Source organism: Eumetopias jubatus, unplaced genomic scaffold, assembly GCF_037043125.1.
Source record: "Eumetopias jubatus isolate StellerSeaLion01/CBP00866 unplaced genomic scaffold, mEumJub1_p1.0 scaffold_7, whole genome shotgun sequence".
NCBI lineage: Eukaryota > Metazoa > Chordata > Mammalia > Carnivora > Otariidae > Eumetopias > Eumetopias jubatus.
Window position 1 is genome coordinate 61,447,282 of NW_028274813.1, and position 25,321 is coordinate 61,472,602.

The following is a 25,321-nucleotide window of genomic DNA, read 5'->3' on the forward strand; positions in this document are numbered from 1 at the left end:
TATGAAAAGAAAGATTAGAAGAGGGTAAAGTATCATGAACTATGATCCAGGGGGAATAGTAATTATAAAAAGGGTCGAAAAGGAAGGAAAAGTAAGAGGCTTAAAAATAAGACAAAACCATTTAATTCATTTCTGGGAAATTTTATAGTTTGCATAAATAAAGTATAAAGATTTAAGGCACAGTGAATAACTATATAAACATTACAAACTGGCCACTGTTGGACAATTAGAGAAAGTAAAATTTAAGAAACAAAACTTTCATAATCTTCCTTCTACAATCAGAAAAGTTACTAGGTAAGCTTTCAGATCTAGTGCCTCTAGGGAGAAAAGATTCAGATCATCATTAGATATGCATGCCTTCCCTGGAAAACCCAATAAATATCTGAGTTGGAGGTCCTATCTCAAATGAAGTTAAAAACAAATTAGAGGGAAGAGGTCGGGCTAGCATGTTTTAGAGCTACTGGTAAACTATAATTTAGGGTGACATTAATTACATGATCTGAAGATTAATCCTTTAAGTACTAAATTAAAGAGTTTACAACCATGACCAAAAATTACCATCACATACCATGCATAACTACCATACCACAAATCCATGTAACTGAAGATTCCAACTGAAAAATTATCTTTTCCAAATCCTTCAAATTTCATTTGAAGAACTTAGTGGCCAGATGTTCATACTGACAACAGATTTCCATAATAGCTCCACTGTACCTATGAGTTTCTTTGAAGCCATATTTTATATAAAAATATTTAAGATTGACAGTTTAATGCTGTTTAGAACAACGATTAATCTGTGAAAGCTCTTAAGTCTGTGAATAGGCTTTTAAGAGCAGCATTTCTGAAATACTCCATACATTCTTCCTTACCCACATTTAGTTATAAATCAAAATCACACAGATCTCTCATAAGATTATGAGCACATATTTATGAAAATTTTCAAAATTAGTTTCATATTATACTTCGGTAAGTGTTGCCAATAGCACAGTGGGCTCTAGAGAGCTGACTAAACCCGGGTTAAGTAAACTGTCCACTTTACTGTTGTTAACTTCAAAGAAGAGAATGACTGGTGACTTCACTATGCTACTGTGGCACCTTGTACAATATTCAAAAGTAAGCCTCTGAAGGGTCAAGTCTTCATCTGTCCCTCACCCCACCCTCCTCCCTCCAATTACTTGGCCCACAGGAAACACTCAGGGTCTCCTGAGTGACAAAACCAGGATGCCATGTGGATAATCACTAGATGTTACCACTTGAATACAAATACCTTAATAAATACATCCCATAACTAGTGTTTTTAATGTTATGTTCAAAGCTAGTTATTTGAGTAACTGCTGAAAAAGAATGTAAGATTAAGTAACCTGCATTAAAAAATGGAAACCCATCTTAGACTTGGTGTTATAAACTTAATCAGCTTTTCATAAAATATTCTAAAGGAAAAAATCAAAGTGCTTTTGTCTTGCTCCTTTTATTACACACTCAGTGAACCATCCTTAGTATGAAATTAATGTAATGGTTAGATATATAAATGTAAGACAACATGAGAAGATCTAATAGGGGGAAATTCTCATTTTAATCTGAGATTAGGAAGATCAGCTCCAATTAGTCTTAGTAATTTAACTATTTTTTTCTTACAAACACCAATAACAGACAAGCTTGATAATTTAATGCTTAATTGGCAATTGGGGCTCTAGAATGTCCTTAATTTCTTTAAAGAACATTTTAAAACCAAAGCACTAATGTGACACACAGTAAAAGCATAGTACAAATATCAAATTTCAGATCTGGTTTTGCTAGCTAGAGCCTAAGAATGAAGAAACATTTTTCCCTTTCCAGATAATAATTTAAAATATAAATAATTGTATTAAGTCCCACTGAATAAAGAATGTGAAAGTTCCTGGTATTATAAAAACCCTAGAGTTTGAAGTTTGATAGTCATTCTATGGTGGGACAGAGACTGGATTTTGTTTGCTTTCCATAATTACTTCACAGTCTCCCTCCATTTCAAAATTGAGATTCACAAATGAACTGGATACCACTGTTTCTGGTTGATCCCTCTGGACAATGGAATCAGCCTGCAGTTTATTCTGCTGGTATTGTCTTTCTGCTTCTTCAGGCATCCTGTTTTCTTCTTCTTCTTCTTCTTCCTAAAAAGAGGAAATAATCAAGAATGATATATATATATCAAGATGAAATATAAATGCCCAAAAGGAATAGTATTTGTTTCCCACTTTCAACTGCCTGTGCCTCTTTTTTTTTTTTTTTGAACTAAAACATTAGTGTCATGTCTAATTCAGTTTGGTCTAATTAAGACAAGACATACCTCCTTGTCCCCTGTTCCCAAACTAAAATGGAAACTATCATATGACATTTTAAAGAAAGGGAAGTTATTTTTAAAGCATGGTACAGCACTGCTTAGATGAGTCCTGAATTAACTTTGACAAAGGCTGTATCTTTTCAGATCAATTCTAATCTAAATAAAAAATAGCTAAATACTGTATCACTTCAATTATAGGGTATCAGCCTATTCAGCTAAATGGGGTGTCTATTCACTAAATGGTATAACATGGTTATTGTTCCCCTAAGCAGCTAGTATACAGATAATTTCTAGTGCCAGAACTACTAAATTCATGGAGGAAGGGGCAATTGTACTGGTTCAATGCAGTATGGGTAGTTTGTAGTACAGACTTACAGTACAGGTTACAATAAGTAACCTGTCAAGAAGATTAATTTAGAGCTTGCTTGAGAGAAAACAAGAGAGACACTGAGGAGTCATTTACAATGGTCCAGATTAGGTAATGAGGCTCTAAACATGGCTGGAAGTGTTAAAAACACTCATCTGTTCAAAAACCGTTTTTGAAACCATGTAACAAATATAAAGTCAGCTGCTTTTTCCAGATTCGTGTCCAGCCACTCTCCTGTTGCACTCTGCTCTAGTGACAAAGCACCATTCCTGCCACTGTTCCAAATACACAACTTAGCCTCACGCCTCTACATTCTAGCTTTAGCTGAATTCCCCCTCCATTTGCTTGAAGAATAATAGAAGATTTTAATATTTATTTAATGCTCACCAATATACACTGGGTGCTGTTTTAAGCATTTTATATATCAACTCATTTAATCCTCAGAGCAACCCTGAACATAGATGCCACACTTTTCCTCATTATAAAGATGAAGAAACTGAGGCTTACAAAGGTTAAGTACCTTGCCCAAGGGTTGCAAAGTTAGAAGTGGCAGAGTCAGAATTTGAATTCGGACCCTTTGGTTCTTCAGCCTATGCTCTTAAGAGCTAAACTTTTCTCATTCCTTGAGGCTAATTTCACCCCGACCCTAAGACCTCACTACATTTGCAGACAAAATTGCCTCACCTCTTTGTGCCTTAACACCTGGCACTTACACATTTCTAGTACTTGTAATTTTCTGTGCTTCACTTCTCCTACTACAGTCTACAGGTTCTAAGTACAGAGACTGTCTAATTTCCTCATCTGAAAACTGGAATAATAATCCAAGGAGAGATGTATGAAGATTAAGTAAGATAACATCTATAAGGCACCTCACATAACACCCAGCACAATGAAATCTAGCTTAGTCTCACATAAAGATCTTAGGGAAATTTCAATGTTAAAAAATAAGTATATAAATTAAAAGTATCTAAGTTGATTAATTAGTAACTCTAGAATGAAATGCCTACCGTAAGGGAGCTCTCTTTTGGGTGGCTAGAGAGGATATATATGCTCATGACACAACCCATGAAGTCCACAGTAAACCAAACTGAATCAAAAAATGTAAAAAGGAGACACACCTCCTTTTTCATCCGGTAATACTCATCAATGGCATATTGGTATTTTGGGGTGCTGATGCCCAAAACAGAGGCAATCTTCTCTCCAAGAAAGTCACACACTAAAGATACAAAAGTTAAATGGCAAAAAACAAACAAAAACACACAAAAGTTAAATGGCTTATATAATTCCATAAACATTTCTTGAGCACCTTCTATGTGCAAAGCAATGTAAGAATACAAAAGATTATGAACACTCAATACCTCTCTTCTGTGTATCTTGAGGAAATCAAGGAAGAGGCTCCTTCTGGGTTCCCAACAACACTCTGCTCATACCTCCAATTATACATGTATCATCATGTATTATAATTATCTATTACATGTCTACTTTTCAAGAAAAACAGATACTCTTAGAAGGTTGGGCCATCATTAGGCTATGGGGGAGTAATGGCTTGCACTATAACATTCCCTGAGTGCCTGCCTCATGCCAGGCACTGTGAAAGGTTAGACTCAGAGAGGCTGATGAAGGATCCAAAATGTAATCCAGGTCTGAAAGTAAAGCTTTTCCTTACACCACACTGTCTAGTAATATTGAGTGCTCAGTAAATGTTTCTTGAATGAATTACTATTCAAGATTACCTCTAATAAAAAGCAAAAAATGATAGAAGCTATCAGGGAGTTAAAATTGGAAACAGAGGAAAGCTTTATAATTTAAAACCTATATTTAAAGTCAGCATGATTAAGTCCTAAGCTGATAATTCATTTCCTTCAAATCTGACTTCGTTATAGCTCAACTTAAGATATGAAATATTAATGAAATTAAAAATAAATTAATTACATAATACAGGCTCTAGAATAGTCAGAGTAAGAACAGTATCAGTAGGAAACCTTATAACAAAATAGCAAAATAGTTGCTAACAGAGAAGTTTCAAAAACATAAAAATTAATATAAAATAAATTAATAAAGCCATTTTTCAGTTCTTTAAAAAAAACCCACAATTTGAAACTGAAGAATGTTTTAAAGTGAAGTACAAGTTAGATTAATACCTTCCAATGCTAGCTAGCTGCTGAGAACAGAGTGATTAACTCCCTACTCTTTCTCCTTCACTTTGGAAACACCCCATTTGGTAAAGTTCTTGTTCTTGGAGCATATTATAGTAGTTATACAATACTCAAACAGAAAAAGTAATACCTGAAAGTGTTGATGTGGCAGCTCGAAGCATGTAAAACCATAAGTAGGGGCCCCAGGTGAGTTTTGTCTGCAACAAGAAGTCAGGTTAGCAATCTTCATACCTAAACCCATTCTGTATATTTAGGCCAGAATGAAGTAATCAAATATTTGGTTGGCACATAAAATATTGTATAGACAGTACTACAGACTACAATCCAATTAAACATTTAAAAGCTTTACAGACAGAATTCTACAAAGACATTTTATATTACCCATATAACTACCACCACCCTAAGCCCGTGGAATAACCGAAGAAAGTAGCAGCCACTAAAATGGAGTTGGTAAGTCAGAGTCTTATTTTTGAATTGACAATCTAGAGCCTCTGCTCCTGTCCTGCTGCTTTTTTTGTCTTCATTGTTCATAGGCACAACATCAGAGATAGAAAGCAGTAAATACAAAGGGACCTTAAGAAATCATACAGTACAACACACGTACAGTACAGTAAGGAAATTAACATTCAGAGAAAGTAAACAGGATAAGTAAGAGCACATCAAATGAACTTTCAATGACGGGAAAATAAGTGACCAGTAAGTGGCAATGTGAGCTCTTTCGTTTCTTTAAGGATTAAGAAGGGCCTAGGGGCACCTGTGTGACTCAGTCAGTTAAGTGTCTGCCTTCGGCTCAGGTCATGATCCCAGGGTCCTGGGATCGAGTTCCGCATCGGGCTCCCTGCTCGGCGGGGAGCCTGCTTCTCCCTCTCCATCTGCGGGGCTGCTTCTGCCTACTTGTGCTTGCTCTCTCTCTCTCTCTCTCTGACAAATAAATAAAATCTTAAAAAAAAAGGATTAAGAAGGACGTAGACCATACAACCCAAGACAAGCTCAGCGTATATTGAGTAAAGAAGGACCAATGGCAGAAGGCAATCTACACTGCACAATTCCATTGTTAATCTTGGTGCTGTCATTCCCATAGAACACTTCTGTGAAGCTTGCCAACACAGACAACAGTTTGCTTCTGTGGATGAAATCAGTAATATAAGCCTGCTTCATTGTACTAATATTTCTGTTTACCAAAAGAAAGTATAGTATAGAACAATCACTCAAATAACAATAATTATTATTGATATTATTTTAATACTGTTCCCAGGAAGGAGAAAAACAATGAAATTATACATAATCTTCTTAGCTAAGATATATATTCATGATTATAAGGTATTAAAACAGCAAACACAAGAATATCTATAAGTCTAGGTAGATGGGCTAAAGAGAAAAGGGGGAAACACAACAGTCTTCTCATGAAAAGCAGGTATGCAGATTTCTGTGATAATATTCTTGAAAAGACACAGAAGTGAGTTAGCTCTTTTATCTCTATTTACACAAGAATGAGTGTCCAAGCAAACAAATACATTCAACTAAAAAAATACTGTATATTTATGACTCAATCAAATATCTTCTATATTCAGAGCTGGAAGCATTTCTCTTATGTGGGGGTAAGGGTTATTTTAGGGACTCTGTTTAAGATGCTCTCATCTTAGTGTTCACCTTACAGTTTTTATAGTAAATGGGACAGTGCAGTAGTATAGGGAATGGAACCAGTCTCTATAACACATGATAACGACAGGGCCAAGAAACTACTAAGAAAAGGATTAAGCAGGTTTTTGAAGGAAAGCATATATTTCCCAGTGGACCAATTCTCCTGGGGTTGTTTCTAGAGGGAACAATTGCTAATATCCATGCAGTGACTAACTACCAAAGAGTCAAACCTGCTCCAGGGTTGAGGAATTAGATAAGGATCCCTGAAAAACGTCTATCACTATCACACACAATTACACAGAATGAATGTATGGGGCTCTTGTTTAGACACTGATCTTACTGAATCAAAAGGACAAATGACTCAAGAGCCTACACTGGAACCTTGCCACCACTGCCAGCATCACTACCACCACCATCACCCCAGGAATAAGAAAAATGGGCCAGATCTTGGTCTTCAAGACTTCTAGTTTATGGTGCAAACTCAAGCTGATTCATTTTTTTCTCCAAAAATGTAAGTGTCCATCTCTTCCTGAATAACTGAGTATCCACCTCTTCCTTAATAAGAACTATTCAGATTTGCTATCTTTTTTTGTTTTTAAACATTTTTTAAAAGATTTTATTTATTTGACAGAGAGAGACACACCGAGAGAGGGAACACAAGCAGAGGGGGTGGGAGAGGGAGAAGCAGGCTTCCCGCTGAGCAGGGAGCCCGATGCGGGGCTCGATCCTAGGACCCTGGGATCATGACCTGAGCCGAAGGCAGACGCTTAATGACTGAGCCACCCAGACCCCCCAAACATCTTATTTTAGATTACAAAAGTAATGCTTATTTTTCATAGAACACTTAGAAAATGGAGCAAAGTATAAAGAAAATCTAAGTCACCCATTTTTCCACCACCTGTAGATAATTATCACTAATATTTTAGTATATTTTCCCAGTCTTTTCCTGAGCACATGTTTGGGTTTTTTTTAATATTTTATTTATTTATTCATGAGAGACAGAGAGAGAGACAGGCGGAGGCAGAGGGAGAGGCAGGCTCCCCACTGAGCAGGGAGCCCGATATGGGACTCAATCCAGGACCCCAGGATCACGACCCGAGCCAAAGGCAAAGGCCCAACCATCTGAGCCACCCAGGCGCCCTGAGCACGTATGTTTTTACAACATTGTTGTGCACATTGTTGTGCTTTCTCTATCCTGCTGTTTTCCCCATTTACAATACTGGTATTTAACAAAAAGGACTGAAATCAGGACCTCAAAGAGATATTTCCACTCCCATCTTCACTGTAGCATTCTTCCTAATAGCCAAGAAGTAGAAACAGCCTAAATGTCCACTGATGAATGAATGGATAAAGAAAATGTGATAATATATATAATGGAAAATCAGCCTTAAAAAAAGGGAATCCTACCATATACAACAACATAGATGAACCTTGAAGACATTATGCTAGTAAAATAAGCCAGTCACAGAAAAACAAATACTGCATGACAGAACATCAATCAGCATTTCTGATCTTGCCCACAAGCCACCTATTCCTGAGCCTAAGTTTCAGGTGAGTGCAGCTGACAGGTGGGAGCTCCCTTCTTCTGTCAGCCCGTTTATGGAATGGAGGCTTTACCATGGGCACAGTGCCACTGAGAATCCCGGGGCACTGACAGCCTCTGTTCATGAGGCAGTGAAAAAAGCCAAAAAGATCTAAGGGTTCCCCACCTTCACCGAGCACTCAGCTCCTAAAGTAGGGCTGTCACTCAGGAATGCAACACTTGCCCTAGCCCCAACTTCAGAGCTCTGGCTAAGAGGTTTTGCCCAGAAAGAAAAGTAGGCCATAAAACAGATAGCTCCTAATCTCTTCCCAAATGAACTGACTTCATTTGCAACAGAGCTGGAAACGTCCAAGCCCAAAGGGTGCTCTTAAAATCCGTGGAGACTGTGGTGAGAGGTAATTGAGAGGAAGTTCTTAGATTCTATGAAGATGCAGGCTAAACTAAAGGCTGAGGTAGGGGCAGGTTGGGAGAAGGCAAGGGCAGTACCCAGAGTTGTTGCAATATATTGTCTAAAATGTACAAAAAATTAAGAGACATACAAAGAAACAGAAATATGCTCTATTCAGAGGGAGAAAAGCAGGAAATAGAATCTACCCATGAGTGACTAGATGTTGGACTTAACAGAAAAAAAGTCAAAGTAACTTTTATAAGTATGTTCAAAGAATGAAGGAAACCATAATTAAAGAAATGAAGGTATAACAATGTTGCATTGAATAAAGAATATCAATAAAGAGATAAAAAATATTAACAAGAGGGGCACCTGGGTGGCTCAGTCGATTAAGCATCCGACTTGATTCGGCTCAGGTTCATGAGACAGAGCCCCACGCTGTAGGGCTTCGCACTCAGCGGGGAGTCTGTTTCTCTCACTCTCTCTCCCTCTACCCCTACCCCCATGCTCTCCCTCTCTCCCTAAAATAAATAAATCTTAAAAAAAAAAATTAACAAGAACCAGATGGAAATTCTGGAGTTGAAAAGCACAATAACTGAAATGCAAAATTCAGTAGAAGGGGCTCAAAAGAACAAAAACCAACAGAAATGAAGGGAATAGACAACTCAACAGTAACAGTTGGAGACTTTGATACCCCATTGTCAATAACGAATAGGACAACTAGGCAGATCAACAAGGAAATAGAAGACTTGAAAAACACTATGAACCAACCAGACCTAACAGACATATACTGAACACAGGACCTAACAACAAGAGAATCTACATTCTCCTCAAGTACAAACAGAACATTCTCAAAGACAGACCACATGCTAGGCCATAAAACAAACTTCAATAGATTTAAAAGGAGAGAAATAATACAAGGATATTCTCCAACCACATGGGGTGAAATTAGAAATCAAGAACAGGAGAATCTGGGTGGCTCAGTCAGTTAAATGTCCAACTCAGCTCAGGTCTTGATCTCAGGGTTGTGAGTTCAAGCCCCACATTGGGCTCCAAGCGGGTATGCAGCCTACTTAAAGAAAAGAAAAGAAAAAGAAATCAAGAACATAAAATAAAATATGAAAACTTAACAAATATATGGGAAGTAAATAACATACTCTCAAATAACCAAGAGGTCAAAGAGAAAATACTTTGAGATGAATGAAAATGAAGGTGTAACATACAAATCTTAGGAGATGTAACTAAAACAGTTCTTAAAGGAAAATTCATAGCTAATTAATAAAGAAGAAAGGTAATCTAACTTTCCAACTCAAGACGCTGGAAAAAATTGAGCAAACTGACATAAAGCAAGCAGAAAGAAGGAAATAATAAAGACTAGTGTGAAAAGTAATGAAATGGAGAAAAACACAAGAGAGAAAATCACTGAAACCAAAAGCTGGTTCTTGGAAAAGATCAACAAAATTGATAAAACTTTTGCTAAACTAAACTGACCAAGAAAAAAGAAGGAAGACCCAAATAACTAGAATCAGAAATGAAAAAATAAAAAGGACTATAAAGGAATACTATGAACTGCATGACAACAGATTTGATAACTTATATGAAATAAACAAAACTACCAAAATGGACTTAAAAATAAGACAATTTAGGAATCAAAAAGCTATACACAACGAAAAGCCTAGGCAGCTTCACAGGTGAGATCTACCAAACATTTAAATAAGAATTAATACCAATTCTTCACAAACTCTTCCCAAAAAGTCAACCAACAAAAAATCCAAGAAGAAGGAACAGTTCCTAACTCATTTTATGAGACCAGTAGTACTCTGGAACCAAAACCAGACAAAGACATCATAAGAAAATTATAGACCTGTATTTTTTATGAATATGGGTGCAAATATTCCCAATAATTACTAGCAAACTAAATCCATCAACATATAAAAAGAATTATATGCCATGATCAAGTGGGTTTTATCCTAGGAACGTAAGGCTAGTTTCACAGCCAAAAATCAATCAATGTCACCATTATCAACAGAATAAAGAACAAGGCAATTCCTCAAATGATTAAATATAGTTAGCATATGACCTGGCAATTCCACTCATAGGTACATAACCAAGAGAAATTAAAACCTGTATCCAAACGTTCACAGCAGTATTCATAGTAGCCAAAAGGTGGAAATAACCCAAATGTCCATGTACTGACAAATGTGGTGTATCAAAAAAAGGAATGAAATTCTGACACACGCTATAACATGAACCTTGAAAACATGCTAAATGAAAGAAACCAGTTACAAAAGATCACCTGTTATATGATTTCATTCTATGAAATGTACATAATAGGGAAATCTATAGACAGAAAGTAGATTTTGATTATCAGGAGCTGGGGAGATGAAGGATAAGGAACGATAACTAAAGGGTACTGAGTTTCTTTCTGAGGTGATGCAAATGTACTAAAACTGACTGTGGTAATGGTTGTGCACATCTATGAATATACTAAAAGCCACATCACTGTAACTTTAAGTCAGTGAATTGTATGCTATGTGAACTGTATCTCAATAAAGCTTGTTAAAAAAGAGTAAATTTTTAGGCAAGTAGTAAGGATGCATTTTTTTCTACGCAATGCTTTTATTTTTGAAAGATTTTATTTATTATTTATTTGAGAGAGAGAGAGAAAGCATGTGAGCAGGGGAGGAACAGAGAGAGAGGGACAAGCAGACTGCACACTGAGCGTGGAGCCCAATGCAGGGCTCAATCCCACAACCCAGAGATCATGACCTAAGCCCAAACCAAGAGTCAGTTGACTGAGCCATCCAGGTGCCGTATTATGCAATGCTTTTTTTATCATTTTCTATGTAATAGAGAGCAACTATTGAGACCATGACTTTTAAAAACATACAGAGAGATACAAATGTATACAGACAAGTAAGAATTAACCCCTTGAAAGTAATTTAAAAGAAAAATACTTATTCCAACAATTCTCCCAGTGCATGAAACACCTCTATATAATATTCTGCATGCATTTAGAAATGCCATCAGAGTATACTGCAAGGTCCTTTGAATATATTCCATAGTAGAGACTCTGGATCTAATATTTTTTTAATAACCAAAATCTATCAAAAGCCAAATCCAGAGGCGCCTGGGTGGCTCAGTCGTTAAGCGTCTGCCTTCGGCTCAGGTCATGATCCCAGGGTCCTGGGATCGAGCCCCACATCGGGATCCCCCCTCAGTGGGAAGCCTGCTTCTCCCTCTCCCACTCCCCCTGCTTGTGTTCCCTCTCTCGCTGTGTCTCTCTCTGTCAAATACATAAATAAAATCTTAAAAAAAAAAAGCCAAATCTGATGAAATACTAGTAATAACATTTTTTAAATCAAATACACAATAATAATTCTCTATCCTGCTACCCTTCTTCATAGCACTTTACAGTCTGATAATTATAGTATGTGTTTATTCCCTGTCTGCCCACTAGCATACAAGAGCAAAAATTTATGTTGCCCATGGCTGTATCACCAGTGCCTAAAACAGTACCTACTAAGAAAGTCAGTAAATATGGATCAACAAAACTCTCCAAAGACTACTTAGAAGGACAACATTACTTTTTAAGAATGTACAGCTTGTCCTATAATTTTATAGTTACATCATGTATAATTTAGAAATTCTTAAATTTAGCTGATGAGGCACATAAAGTTAAGAACTGTGCACTCCTATCTTCCAATCGAAACTCGGGGCATTGATGTGGAAAAGAACTGACAAATCCTAAATTTTAGGTGGAAACTACTATGTCAGCATAGTCCTTAGTTCAAAGGGACTGGGATTCAAGCACTCTATGTAGTAAGATAAATCTTAAAGAAACCTACCACACTGACAAAGAACTCTGACACTCAAACTATTTCAGACTACCGAAATGCAGAAATATTTCCATCCATATTTGTAAAAATACTATTTTCTACCAAAATCATACTGCATATTTTTATAATCAAAATATAGTTGATTTAAACCTCAAAAGACCCCTTCCATTTGCTGTTTAAGAGGAAACAAATCAATTTAGAAAACTAGTGACAGTGCCTTCTTAGAGCAGTAGGCAGCGTGTGAGTCTCATAAAAAACTACTGACAAAAGCGTCAGACCTACCGGATCAACAGTAGGCAAAACATCTTTCTTCTCCGGGCCGTCGACTTCATCTTCATCTGTGCTGTATTCTTCCATTGTTTCACCACTTACAAAGTGGATGACTCTCCTCGGGACTTTCTTCTTCTTTCCTATGACTCCCAGTTCTACATTTTCAAAGCCTCTTTCACTATTCATCTAATGACAATAATAAGATAATGAGTTTCCAGGGAGATTAATTTTCTTTCATATGGCAAATTATTGGTTGCTTTATTTTAGGGAAAAAAGAAACATAAACCAATCCTTAATTTTTTTTTAAATTAAGACATCATACACACACAAGAGTATAAATAACATAAATGTAGAGTTTAATGAATAATAAAGCAAACATCTACATACTCTCTGCTGAGGGTAAAAAATAGAATTTAACCAAATAAACTTTTTTGAAGTCAGCAGCTAAGAAATCAAGCACCACACTTCAAAACATAGCAATTCCAATGTTATATAATACGCAAAGACAGTCTGGACATCAATTGTTTTAAAGAATAATGTTATTTACAGATTAATGTGTAATATCAAAGGAAAATCAGATAGATGGACCCTATACATATATTAGAGACATAAAATAAAATAACAGTTCTTGGCAGGGAACTCTCCTAAATCCTTGGATTTAGGCTTAGCTACATGTGGACAAAGCAAAACCCATTCAACTTAACTCTGCTTCTCACCTTTTCTCAAAACAGGAGTTCCAAATTAAAATGCCTTTTAAGGCCAAGCAGCACCGAAAGTGAGCAAAACTATATAGGGAAAGGTAGACCCTGTGGAGAAAGCATCCCCAACGAAGACACTTAAACTGAAAAAAATGTTTTAAAGCACTGTGCAATCCAAATAAAACTCATTTGTAGATCAAATCTGGAAAACAAGCCATAAGTGTTCTATTGCTGAGCTTTCACATTTCTTAGTCAATAATGCATAGGTGACAACAGAGTTTTCCTGACAGTAAAAGGATTTTACAAATTTTAGTACAATAGTCTATGGAATTCTAATTACATCCAAATTTCATTCCTAGGGAAATACTAATTTTACCTCAAATATTTACCCATGTTCCCAACTGAGAGTAAATGCATATTATGGGAGAGGACAAAGAGCTTCTCACTGTTATCTTGCCTCAAGTTTTAACTCCTAAGAAAGCCTTTATTTCATCTCCTTACTAGAATACTTCAAAAAAGCACAGTACAATTGTGAAGAAAAACCCAGCAGTGGTTACTCCTAGGGATAGGTACTGAGACAGGGGAGGAGGTACAGGTAAGGGAGTAGTCATGGGGGCCTGTTACTCTTTTTTGTATTTTGTTGTTTGTTTTGTGATGAGACTATGTTCATGTATTACGTATATAATTTTAAAACTAAACCAAACAAAATGATACAGGACTACAGGACTGCCACGATTAAAGTCCACATTGGTGGGCTTCTCTAGGATGGTCCAGAGTTCAAAAATTTTGTCCTCTATAAGGATTCTTAACACTTGTGGATATGACCACACAATTTAAACCCATGAATGTTGTTCAACCAGTAAGAAAGAAAGTTCTCTGAACTGCAGTTGCAGAGATGGGGTTCTACTGATAAAAATAGTGGACTAGGATTGCCCAGTTATGCAAATATAAGTAACTTCATTTTTGTCGTATTTCCTCTGAATCCTCTAAGTTCCTTCTTAGAAAATATATATGACTCTCTATTCTTCACTTCCCAAAGGTAAGTTTAGTCATTAGCCAGGATGTGAATCCAGGTATATCCAACCTAAAAAACACATGCATTGCTCCACGACACATGAAGACATCACTGACAGCAACTATAACTGCTGTATAGCAAACTGAGATCATGAAAACCTTGACAGCATGGGCTATCTATGTATTAACCTGAAAAAACAAAAGCCACAATTCTCCCTAGCCTGTCTTGAGAGTTCAAACAAATCCCAGCCCTTAACAATGGAAGACCAGCCCATTTATAATGTCCATAAACAAAATGAACAACGAACGGTCCACCACGGGGACACCTGGGTGGCTCAGTCGGTTAAGCGTCTGCCTTTGGCTCAGGTCATGATCCTGGGGTCCTGGGATCGAGCCCCACATCGGGCTCCTTGCTCAGTGGGGAGTCTGCTTCTCCCTCTGCCTGCCCACTCCCCTTGCTTGTGCTCCCCACCCCATCTCTCTGACAAATAAATAAAATCTTTAAAATTAAAAAGAAAAAAATGACCCATCAAGTTCACCTCGTCCCTAGACATGGTGAGCCATTCCTGCTCTATCTCATTTTTCCCCTTAAAATAAGATTTGGTTTATGGTTGTTCTGACATCAACATTACCTTCTGAACCATTACTCAGGTCTGTGGATCCCTTTACAAGCAAGGGAAAGTCAGAGAAGTTGGGTTAGATCTCCAGTCGTCACACTACCTGAATGGATCTAATGCCAAAGCAACGGTTCCAGTCAGTGAATAGAGCTGAGACCTTTCAGGGTACATCACCATGACCTGTTCCACCACCATTAGAGCAGAAGCAGCTTCTCACTGGCTCAATTTTTCCTTCCTTAGACAAAAGCAAAGGAGAAGGGCTATCTCTCATTGGCTCAACTACTTTACCTTCCCTAGACAACTTTAATAAGTCAAAACATTCCAGCTGGATCATAACAGTTAGTATAAACTTAGCTACTATCTCCATTAACTCTCACTCTTGGGTATATTCTTTCCAAAAGATTTTTTTTTTAAACCTACAAAGGTGAAGGCTGAAATATGATTATTTTTATCTTTTTTTTTAAAGATTTTCTTTATTTGTCAGAGAGAGAGAGAGAGCACAAGCAGGAGAAGCAGGAGAGGGAGAAGCAGACTCTCTGAGCAGGGAGCCCAGTGTGGGACTCAGTCCCAGAACCCTGGCATCACAACCTAAGCGGAAGGCAGATGCTTAACTGACTGAACCACCCAGGCATCCCTTGATTCATATTTTTCATTCCAATACCAAAGTTAGTTAAGTTTAAACAAAACTTTGAGTAATATTCTCTATACATAATATATAATTAAAAATGGATTTTCTTTGCTCTAATAACATTTCATATAAAGATTTTTATTAAGGAGACTTTTATTTAAGGGCTTTCGTTAAAAATTTTAATATTAATTTTTGATATAGTAAAACCCAAGTTTTAGGTTTATCTTCTTAAATGGGAGTAAGCAAACTTTTTCTTAAAAACAAAGGCCAGATGGTAAATAAGTCTAGACTTTGCAGGCCATCCAGCTTCTATCACAACTACTGAACTCTGTGAAAGCAGCCATGGACAACACATAATAATCAGGTATAGCTGTGTTCAAATAAAGCTTTATATAAACAGGTGGCTGGTGGGATCTGGCCCATAGGCTATACTTCTGTCAACACCTCATCTTAAGGAACCAAACTGGCAAGTAAAAAAATCTGTGAGAGACAATTGATGGCATGTGATTCTGACCTCTACTTTAGAGAATAAAAGAGGGGAAACAGAGAAGGGAGGTATTGATGGATAAAAACCAACCAGAAAATTAATTTGTTGAAAAATTTCCAACAATTATAAATGAAAGTTATTCTCTGAATTTTGCAAATGTTTCTTTTTTACAAACAATAAACCTCTTAGTAAGAAAAATTTCACTGTCAATATTACAAATTCCATTTTAACAAATTCCAAAGATCTGAAAAAAAGAGGTTCCTAACACCAGAAAATTAATAAGATGCATTGTCAATTCATTTTTTATCAAATTTTATGATTAACCATCAGACTGTAAATCTGTTTTATCTGGTTTCCTGGGGCCTGATTTTAATGGCAATCTTTTTATACACTTTCATAGCACCTAGAACTTCTTTAAAACATGTACTACACATCATGGATTTTATTCTGTATCACCTTTCCCAGCTAGTTAGCTAGCAACATAGAGGAGTAGGCACTCCACAGTGTGTATCCTTCACTGCTATATCCTGTAATCTATAGTTCCTAGTACATCATAAGTTCTTGGTAGCAGAAGTGCTACATAAATGAATGAGTAGTACTGAAATTTTAACTTCTTTAATAATACTGAGGCTCAGATTTTGGTTAAGAGTTTAGTCAGAGAACTTGCCTGATAAAATGTCACAACAGGTACTGTATGGCCTGGTTTAAGGTGAAATTCTAAACACAGAGCCAAGCTCCTATTTCTTACTCCTTTCCCTACACTGCACTTGGAATTTCTCGGTTCTGACAGACTGATGAAGGACAGCAGGCTCTCCTTCCATCCAAGTCCCCGCCTCACTGGCCTCTTTTCTCTTACTATACTCAAAAGCATAGATCTGGGGTTCCCAGAGATGTTTCTGCTTCAGGAATGTGAATGAGAGCAAAAAGGGAAAGTTAGAAAATAGTTTGTATAGTATGAATCCATTTGTGTTTAACACCAAAGAAGAGATTATATATGCACAGGAAATACCAGAATGATTACAACACAAACTTACTTTTGGTGAATGTGAGATACTGGCCATGGGAGTATTCCTATAACTTTCTACTTTCTGCTCAACAGCCTCCCTTACTACTTAGATATCTATTATTTTTTCAACCAAGAATATGAAAATAACATGACTATCACTAAACCAAAAGGAAAAACCTCTCTTCAAACAATACTTAGCTGGTAAATCAATACAGGTATGTTTACTTTGCTATTAGAGCGATTCCAAGCTTGATGCAGTTGTGAAAACAATTACAGTAACAGAAGGAAAAATTAAATGGAAAATACACCCAGGACCGTGGACTTAAAGGTCCAGTTCATCTGTACCTGTCAGCAACAGGCCTCAACTGAAAATGAATCTAATCAATCAGTGTTGCCCCTGAATTCCACTGAATTCCTTCTTGCTGGTTACTTTCCTCCTTAAGTAGGAGAAAAACAAGAAATTCCATATAAAACTAGTATGTGGAAAAGTTTTTGTGCATGCAAACTACATCTTATACTACAAAACCTATACTCACATTCAGGCACTATTTAGTTCCTTAGGAATCTGTCGTTTCGGGGAATGTCTTACTAACATTTTAGTAGTTAGTCTCAAAAATGAAGCTACTAAAAAGGCTTCATTTTCACTGAAGGTGGGAAGATTTCCACAGAGGAGCAACTCAGGTTTTTTATGGCCCAAACTGTATACTCCTGAGCTAGTTTCAGTTAAAGCAATTTCTTCATTTGTTTTACTTGGCCAAAGATTCTAAACTATTACTTTAGACTACCAAATCCAAAACAAAACAAGCCTCCAAACCTTACCTCTCTAAACTTACCCTATCCAACACAGCAACCACTAGCCACATGTGGCTAATTGCTCCCATAAAATGAGAATAGTTCAAACCGAGATGTGCAGTAGGTGTAACACACACACAGGATTTCTAAGACTCGTACCAAAAAGAGAAATGTAAAATACATTGATTAACTAAAATACATGATTAACTTTCACATTAAGTTCCGAAGTTTTTTGTTAAATTAGATTCAATAAGATATTAATAACATACAATAAAACATGAAAATTTATTTTTATTTTTTTTAATATGGCTACTAGAAAACGTACAATTTACAATGTGGCTCCCATTAGGTTTCTGTTGGGCAGCTCCGAGCCTTGGTTACCTCGCGGGTGAAATGGGGATAACGCCCACATCATGCAGAAGTTATTAGGATTAAGTGAAATAAAGCCTGTAAACGCTCAGCACATAGTTGCTATTAGCCTACCAAAGGGCACAAGCCAAGTCAGGCGCTCACATACCGAGAGGCTGAAAAGTGTCTGAAGCCGCCGTCACCTGGCTTCCAATTACTCTAAGGACAGCCTTGCGGGGACACGCCTTCCTCTCTCGCTCGCAGACCCGAAGCTGGAGCAGCACCCCCGCAAGCCCCACGGTCTGCGGCGCGGCCAGCGGAGGGGTTGCTGAGGGCCGCCCGGCTGTGGGGAGGCGTCCGCCCCTTCCCCCAAGCCGGTGTCTTTGGGCAGAGGTGGGGCTACCGTGAGAAAGAGCCCCGAAACTCATCTCCGGCTGGCGGCCTGCTCGGGGGAAGGCCGGGCAGGCCGAAAGGGCAGCCGGCGGACAAGACAGACACGAGACGGGGCTCTCCTGGCCCCCGCCTCCGCGCCGCCGCCTCCCTCGGCGGCCGCACTTACCTGTCGAGCCGATTCCCTGAACGTCGCGGCGGCCGCAGCTCCCGAGGCTGCAACTGCTTCTCCTCCTTCCGCACGGCTCGCAGGCTCTGGGTCCATCGTCGTCGCCGCCACAGGGCTGCTGGCGCTAGCAAGATAGAACGTAATGGCCGATCAGCCCATTTCTCTCCTCCGCCTCCCCACCCAGGCGCCGACCGAGCCGGGCGTCACCAAGCGGGACTCACCGGCAGCGCCCACCTTGCGCCGCGCCCGGCCACGCCACGGCAGGAGGAGCTGGGCTGCCCTGATGGGTGGGACCGGCCTGAGGGGCGGGGCCGGCTGGCGCCTCGCCCCCCAACTCCGGCTCCTCTGACTGCTGCCTGGGAGGCGCAAAGACTGGCTCGCGTGGGGCGGAGCGAGGCGAGCCGCCTGCGGCACCGCTTCCGGCCCAGCCCACGTCCGCAGCTCTCGGAGCCGCCGCCTGGCACCGCCGGTGACGTCATGCCTCGTACCTGCACCTGGCGGTTGGCTTCGGGTTTTGGGCGCAGCCAGCTACCAGCTGCGTTTTGGGCAGTCACTCTCCCAGACCTTGGTTTCTGCACTTACAAAATGAAACAGCCTCGTAGTGTGCCTCAAAGTCTTGTGAAAATATATTTTAAAAGATGTAAGGCTCTGCTCCATATTCCATTACTAACATGGATGACAGTCTAGCCAAAAATACCCTTGAAATAGCCTCAAAAGTAAATTTTGTTTACACTTCTGAAATGCTTAAGTATAACTGTAGAAAAAAGTTAAATGACATCTGAAGGAGAGTAAAGGGTAGCAGCAGCAATAATCCATTTTGACCAATATGAGGAATATTTTATCTATGTTTTCGGGGCGTGTGTGTGTGTGTGTGTGTGTGTGTGTGTGTGTGTGTCAGGGGTCATGCCAGACTTTTCCCAGTGTTCACCCAAATTAAAGTCATGATTGCAGGGATTACAGCATTACTCACACTCATTGGACATTTCCAGGTACATGTTCTTTTATTGTAGTTTTAGTATGAAAGTTTTCACAGAAGTTATTGTGAATTGTAGAGGTGAAAAATACACTATTTTGGCCACAGGGAGCTTTTTATGAAACTTTAAATTCCATTTGTATGCCACTCAAAATTCAGAAATACTCCCGAAAGTTATGGCCTGGTACATGTTATTCTACATGGCACCAACAGGTCCAACATTCCTGCAACCTTAAGTATTCCTTTCTCTCTTGTACAGAAATTATTTTTCTTATTCTCTGCTTAATATTTTTGTACACTTTCTATCCTGCATATAACTATAACCTAAAAAACAAACCAAAAACCTTAAAGACAAAGTTGATTATTTGAAAACCATCGACATTTTAATAATTGGTTGGAAATCATAATCCATATTCTGGTAATAAAATCAAGTTAGCTTGTTGCTAATGTAAACAAGTTTTAGTAATATGATCTGATGCTGCCTGGTGGTCCAAAACAGTAAAAACAAACTGCAATAAATTGAAAAGGAAAATAAAGAGCCAATTGTTAAAGACCTTATGATTTGGCTTTCATAAACAAGAACAGTTCTACATTACTTGTATTCAAAATCCCTTTCCTCTTTATTGACATTAACAATATTATTAAAAATTTGTGGAGTGTTTATAAATGCATGATTTTATTTTGCAAATTGACAAACATCAAATTACAATTTTCACTGCTGAAGCAGAACTTGTTTTCAAAGTTTACAAGTATATTTGTTACTTAACTGAAAATTCAAAATGCAAGTCATATCCCAACATGAACTGTAAGTATTTCCCAAGAAGAGTTACTTTTAACACAAATAGTTGAAGAGCAATCTATTACAAATGAAGGACTGGTAGTGACAGAAAAGCATAGAAATTCTAATGGTTTTATTTTGAGCATTTATATTTTTGTCATTATCTCCAGACTGTCATGCCTCAACTAAAAGTGGGCAAAGCAATATGTCAAATCTGTCCTTCATTCACCTTGTAGTATAAGTTGTATTACATCACCATGACAAAAATACATCCAGGTATTAATATAATTTATCCACTTGAAAACATGATTGTTGTCTAAATTTATCACTTAATGGTACATATAGATCTACAAAGGTAAATTTAGATCTACCTATTTCTCTGAAAGGCTGGGAAAACAAAGGTGACTAAAATTCGATAACCAGGAACGTCCATCAAATAAAAAAACAAGATTTTCTTACGGTTTTCACAAAGCTACATATCTATTTTATCTTTTTTTTTCTTAAGCAACATATTTTAATAAAAAATGTTTTTAAGGTTACCCATCCCTCAAATAAGGGATCACTGTCAATGATACATAAGAAAAAAATAAGATGGTAAAACTAAAAATGCACTTTAGGTTGATTTTAAGCATAAATTGTTAAATAACAATGGCTCCACTTTTGGAGCCCAATATGACAGGTACTGTGCTAAGGACTTTCCTTGTATTAACTCTGCCTCACAACAGCTCTATAATAGAGGTGCTTTTATAGTTACCAACATTCTACAAATGAGGGGACAAAGGCTCAGAGAGATTAAGAAATTTGCTCATGGACACAGCTGGTAAGCAGCAGAGCAAGGAGGATTCAAACCCAGGCAGTCTGATTCCAGAGCCTAATACTCTTAGACACTCTGCTCCTCTGGGAATGAAAATGTCAGACAATGGGCTATTAGGGGCAGAAAATTCCTACACCAAAGGTGAATGTGATATTTGAAAAGATTTGGATACAAATTATCAAAGTGTGTATATTTTTGGAAGTCTATTATGAGATGGCCATTTGTAAGCTTTAAAGCCCTATATTTAAGAAACAAATGAAAATACCAAATGAACATGTTTCATTTGATGCCATGTAAGTACATTTCTTTTAATTGGAATTTGGTCAGATTTTCTTGTCATGGGAATGGACTATTGATATTCAACTAGCAGAATTTTTTATATGGCATTAGTCATAAAATATTACTTTCTTTGTACACTATGCCTAAACACAGCAATCTCAATGTTGAAAGCTAAACGTATTAATCTGAAGTCTATAGAACCGTAGGAATCTTCTGACAATAATTTTAAAAACTATAATAAAATAAGTATATAAATATTTATAATTGTATAATTTATAATATATATAATTTATATTTTTATATTTATTTTTATAAATTTATAATATATAATGTATTATTTAAAATAAATGCCTATTTTATTTTTATAAAAATAAAATTCTTATTTTATAAAAATAAAATACAAAGCTATAATAAGGATTGCCACAATTAAGGATGCCTTTCCATGTAATGTACACAATGACTAACACTGATATACGATATATAGAAAACTTAAGGGAGTAAATCCTAAGTTCTCATCACAAAGAGAAATTTTTTTTCCTTTTTCCTTTTCTTCTTTATATTGTTTCTACATGAGAAGATGGGTGTTAGCTGAACCTATTATGGTAATCATTTCACAATATATGTAAATCAAGCCATCATGCTGTAATCTTAAACTTATGCAGTGATGTATGTCAATTATTTTCAAGAAAACTGGAAAAAAAAAGATGTCATTTATCTCAGGGCAAGATCATCCATTATTTAACACAGTAAGAAGGAAACTGCAGAAAATCAAGAGACACACATCAAAGGAAGGATTTCGCACTTCCTGTATTTCCTATGAAATGGAGTGTCAAGAAGCTTGACAGATATTTCTTGAACCACTTCTGCCAGAAATGAAATTCTGACCCCCTTAATTGATTTCCCAAAGTCAAAAATTATGGGCCCATGAATATATCCAGTAACAACTCTTACTTCTTTTGGGTCACTGAAGAAGAAATTTCTCTTATTCAATAATTAAAATCATAAAAAGCAAGCAAGCATGGTTCCTAACCTGTGCAGATAGGCAGACATTAAATGTTCTCCTTACTTGATGCAGACAGGCAACCATTCTCTGGAAAGAGGCTCACAAAACTTGACCATGTGTTGCTAAAAACTATACCACAGTCACGGGATATTACTCCCTACAGCTTTCCATAAAAAGGTAAAGCCTTTGTGGCCCAGCGTCAGGGGAGTCTCAGGTCTCAGGTAGGAGATTTTCTTAGCATCAGGCTCATCGGAATTATCCCTGTTACAGGCAGGTACTGCTGTGTAATCAGGGGTATTGGGTATTTGGGTATTATAATCAGGGCAAATTGGGTATTTTGCCATTTAGATCCTACCACTACCAAGAAATGCATTGTTTTGAGGATGCCTGGGTGGCTCAGCTGGTTAAGTGTCTGCCTTTGGCTCAGGTCATGATCCCAGGGTCCTGGAATCAAGTCCTACATCGGGCTCCTTGCTCAGCGGGGAGCCTGCTTCTCCCTGTCTGCTCTGCCTGTCGCTCCCCCTGCTTGTGGTCTCTCTCTGACATGACAAATAAAAAAAATCTTAAAAAAAAAAAAGCATTGTTTTAGGCTGAGAGAACCCTGCAAGCCAAGTGAAGCTAAAAAATAAATGCTTTCAAAATGGTAATTTCAAATGGAGAGAGAAGAGTAATGAGAAAACTGCGAACAGTAGCATAGACATTCCAAACTCAAAAGAAGCATGGCACCAGGGGCGCCTGGGTGGCTCAGTCATTAAGCGTCTGCCTTCGGCTCAGGTCATGATCCCAGGGTCCTGGGATCGAGCCCCGCGTCGGGCTCCCTGCTCAGCGGGAAGCCTGCTTCTCCCTCTCCCACTCCCCCTGCTTGTGTTCCCTCTCTCATTGTGTCTCTCTCTGTCAAATAAATAAATAAAATCTTTAAAAAAAAAAGTATGGCACCAAATTAATATGATCAAAGGAAATGTGCCATAATTACCAGCTTACAAAGTGTATTTTCACTTTTAAAGTATCTGAAAATTACCTCATACTCAATATACCCATATCGCAGTAAGAGGTCAGTAAAGACAGGGTCTAGATTCTTGGGTTAGCAACTACTCAACACTGAGTACAAATACTTACCTACCCCTAAATGCAAAGTGTGGGAAAATAACTATCATAGAAAATTTCACATCACATCAATAACTACTTAACAACAACCCACAGACTATACACCTAGAAACTAAATTTAAAATTAAACCCCCCACATACGAGATATAAATTTATCATTCCTGTAATTTGTGACTCAAAAGCAAAGAAGATATTAGGTTTGACTTTAATGCAATAGCTTAATGTTGAGAATATGGTAATTGGACTTTAGAACAAAATTTTGAAGATGACAACTACATTTCAAACCCAGTGAATGCAAGCAATGAACATCATCTAGATTTGAGCTGTGATGATGGATTTCTAGTTTGGGATATAACTTATTTGGTTTTATTAATAATTATTTCTAGATTTTAAGCAAGATCAAAACTTATATACATTTTGTTGTTATTTAGCCATGATTCTCACTGACAGTTTTTATTAGAGCTTATCCAAATTCCTTGGTTACTTGTCTCATACAAACTGTAAAATATTTGATTTATTCACATATATAAGCATCAAGTTAAAATTCCTTTGCATTTATTTTAAATGTTTTGTTCCATTTTTTACTCAAATATTTGTATGTATTAAAGCTATATGTAAAAGAAATTCAATTTTATTTTTATATTATGGCTTACTTTTTTTTTTTTAAAGATTTTATTTCTTTATTTGAGAGAGAGAATGAGATAGAGAGAAAGCACGAGAAGGGGGAGTCAGAGGGAGAAGCAGACTCCCTGCTGAGCAGAGAGCCTGATGCGGGACTCGATCCCGGGACTCCAGGATCATGACCTGAGCCAAAGGCAGTTGCTTAACCAACTGAGCCACCCAGGCTCCCTATGGCTTACTTTTTAAATCCTCTACATTCACTGAAATAAGGTATTGATATTATATTAATTTTACCAAATATGCATGATCACTTTAGTTCTAGTAAATTTCCTGCTTTTGTTGCCTTCTGTATATAAGTATTTATTGACAATATCACATTTCTTTTTAGCTATGGGGCACTATACTTCTCAAGATTAGTACATTACTGCATATCAGACCTAGGAACTCTTCTCATTAAAATATACTGTATTTATTTGAACAAAATAATGATTATGCAACACACTTTAAAATATTTTTACTACATATAAAAAGTATTTAATTTTTTCCAAAAAATTACTCCATAAAATTGCAATGCATTGTGTATACTTACCTTATCTTATATGCCAGCAAATATGATACTTCCAGAAGAATATCGATATCCATCACATTAAATTGCCCATTAATTTGCCCTTTGTTGGTACTATGTTTGTTGAAATTAATTTCTGAGGTTTTGTTGTATAATTATATAAGCATTGAAAGCTTAGGAATTATACCTAATTTTATGTTGATACATATTTAATTAACATTATAATAAAATTCAGGAAGAATCCAATGTTACACAATATTAGATCTAGCTAGTGGTCTAAGCTGGGACTATAACAGGTATCAAAAAACTTAGCAACCAATTTTAACAATAGTGAAAAATTAAAGGAAATTTGGTCAAATTATTTGATTTTGGTGTATGGTACTTTTGCTGTTAAAACATCAGTACTTTGGGGGCACCTGGGTGGCTCAGTCGTTAAGTGTCTGCCTTTGGCACAGGTCATGATCCCAGGGTCCTGGGATCGAGCCCCGCCTGGGGGCTCCCCGCTCCGCAAGAA

General features: G+C 37.4%; 1 protein-coding gene across 3 annotated transcripts; it reads right to left on the reverse strand.

Moving 5' to 3' along the window:
- Positions 1-138: 138 nt before the first annotated feature.
- Positions 139-18,993, reverse strand: FAM177A1 (family with sequence similarity 177 member A1). Of its 3 annotated transcripts, none has more exons than XM_028114750.2 (6): positions 18,905-18,993; positions 18,671-18,794; positions 12,534-12,707; positions 4,971-5,037; positions 3,803-3,900; positions 139-2,147 (listed from the first exon to the last, which is right to left on the reverse strand). In XM_028114750.2, exons 2-6 carry the CDS (start codon positions 18,764-18,766, stop codon positions 1,941-1,943), a joined length of 642 nt encoding a protein of 213 aa, XP_027970551.2. In that variant the 5' UTR covers positions 18,767-18,794; positions 18,905-18,993; the 3' UTR covers positions 139-1,940. The 3 variants fall into 3 exon arrangements, with proteins under 3 accessions (XP_027970551.2, XP_027970550.2, XP_027970548.1); XM_028114749.2 differs by having other exon boundaries at positions 18,892-18,993; XM_028114747.2 differs by lacking the exons at positions 18,671-18,794; positions 18,905-18,993 and adding an exon at positions 17,805-18,637.
- Between the last annotated feature and the right edge of the window lie 6,328 nt (positions 18,994-25,321).

Coding starts and splice junctions, on each gene's coding strand:
- FAM177A1 (XM_028114750.2), bottom strand. CDS start 18,766: ATGGACCCAGAGCCTGCGAGCCGTGCGGAAGGAGGAGAAGCAGTTGCA. Junction 5,038..12,533: donor TTTTGCCTACTGTTGATCCG/GTAGGTCTGACG, acceptor TTCTTGTTGCAG/ACAAAACTCACCTGGGGCCC. Junction 2,148..3,802: donor ATTACCGGATGAAAAAGGAG/GTGTGTCTCCTT, acceptor TCCTCTTTTTAG/GAAGAAGAAGAAGAAGAAGA.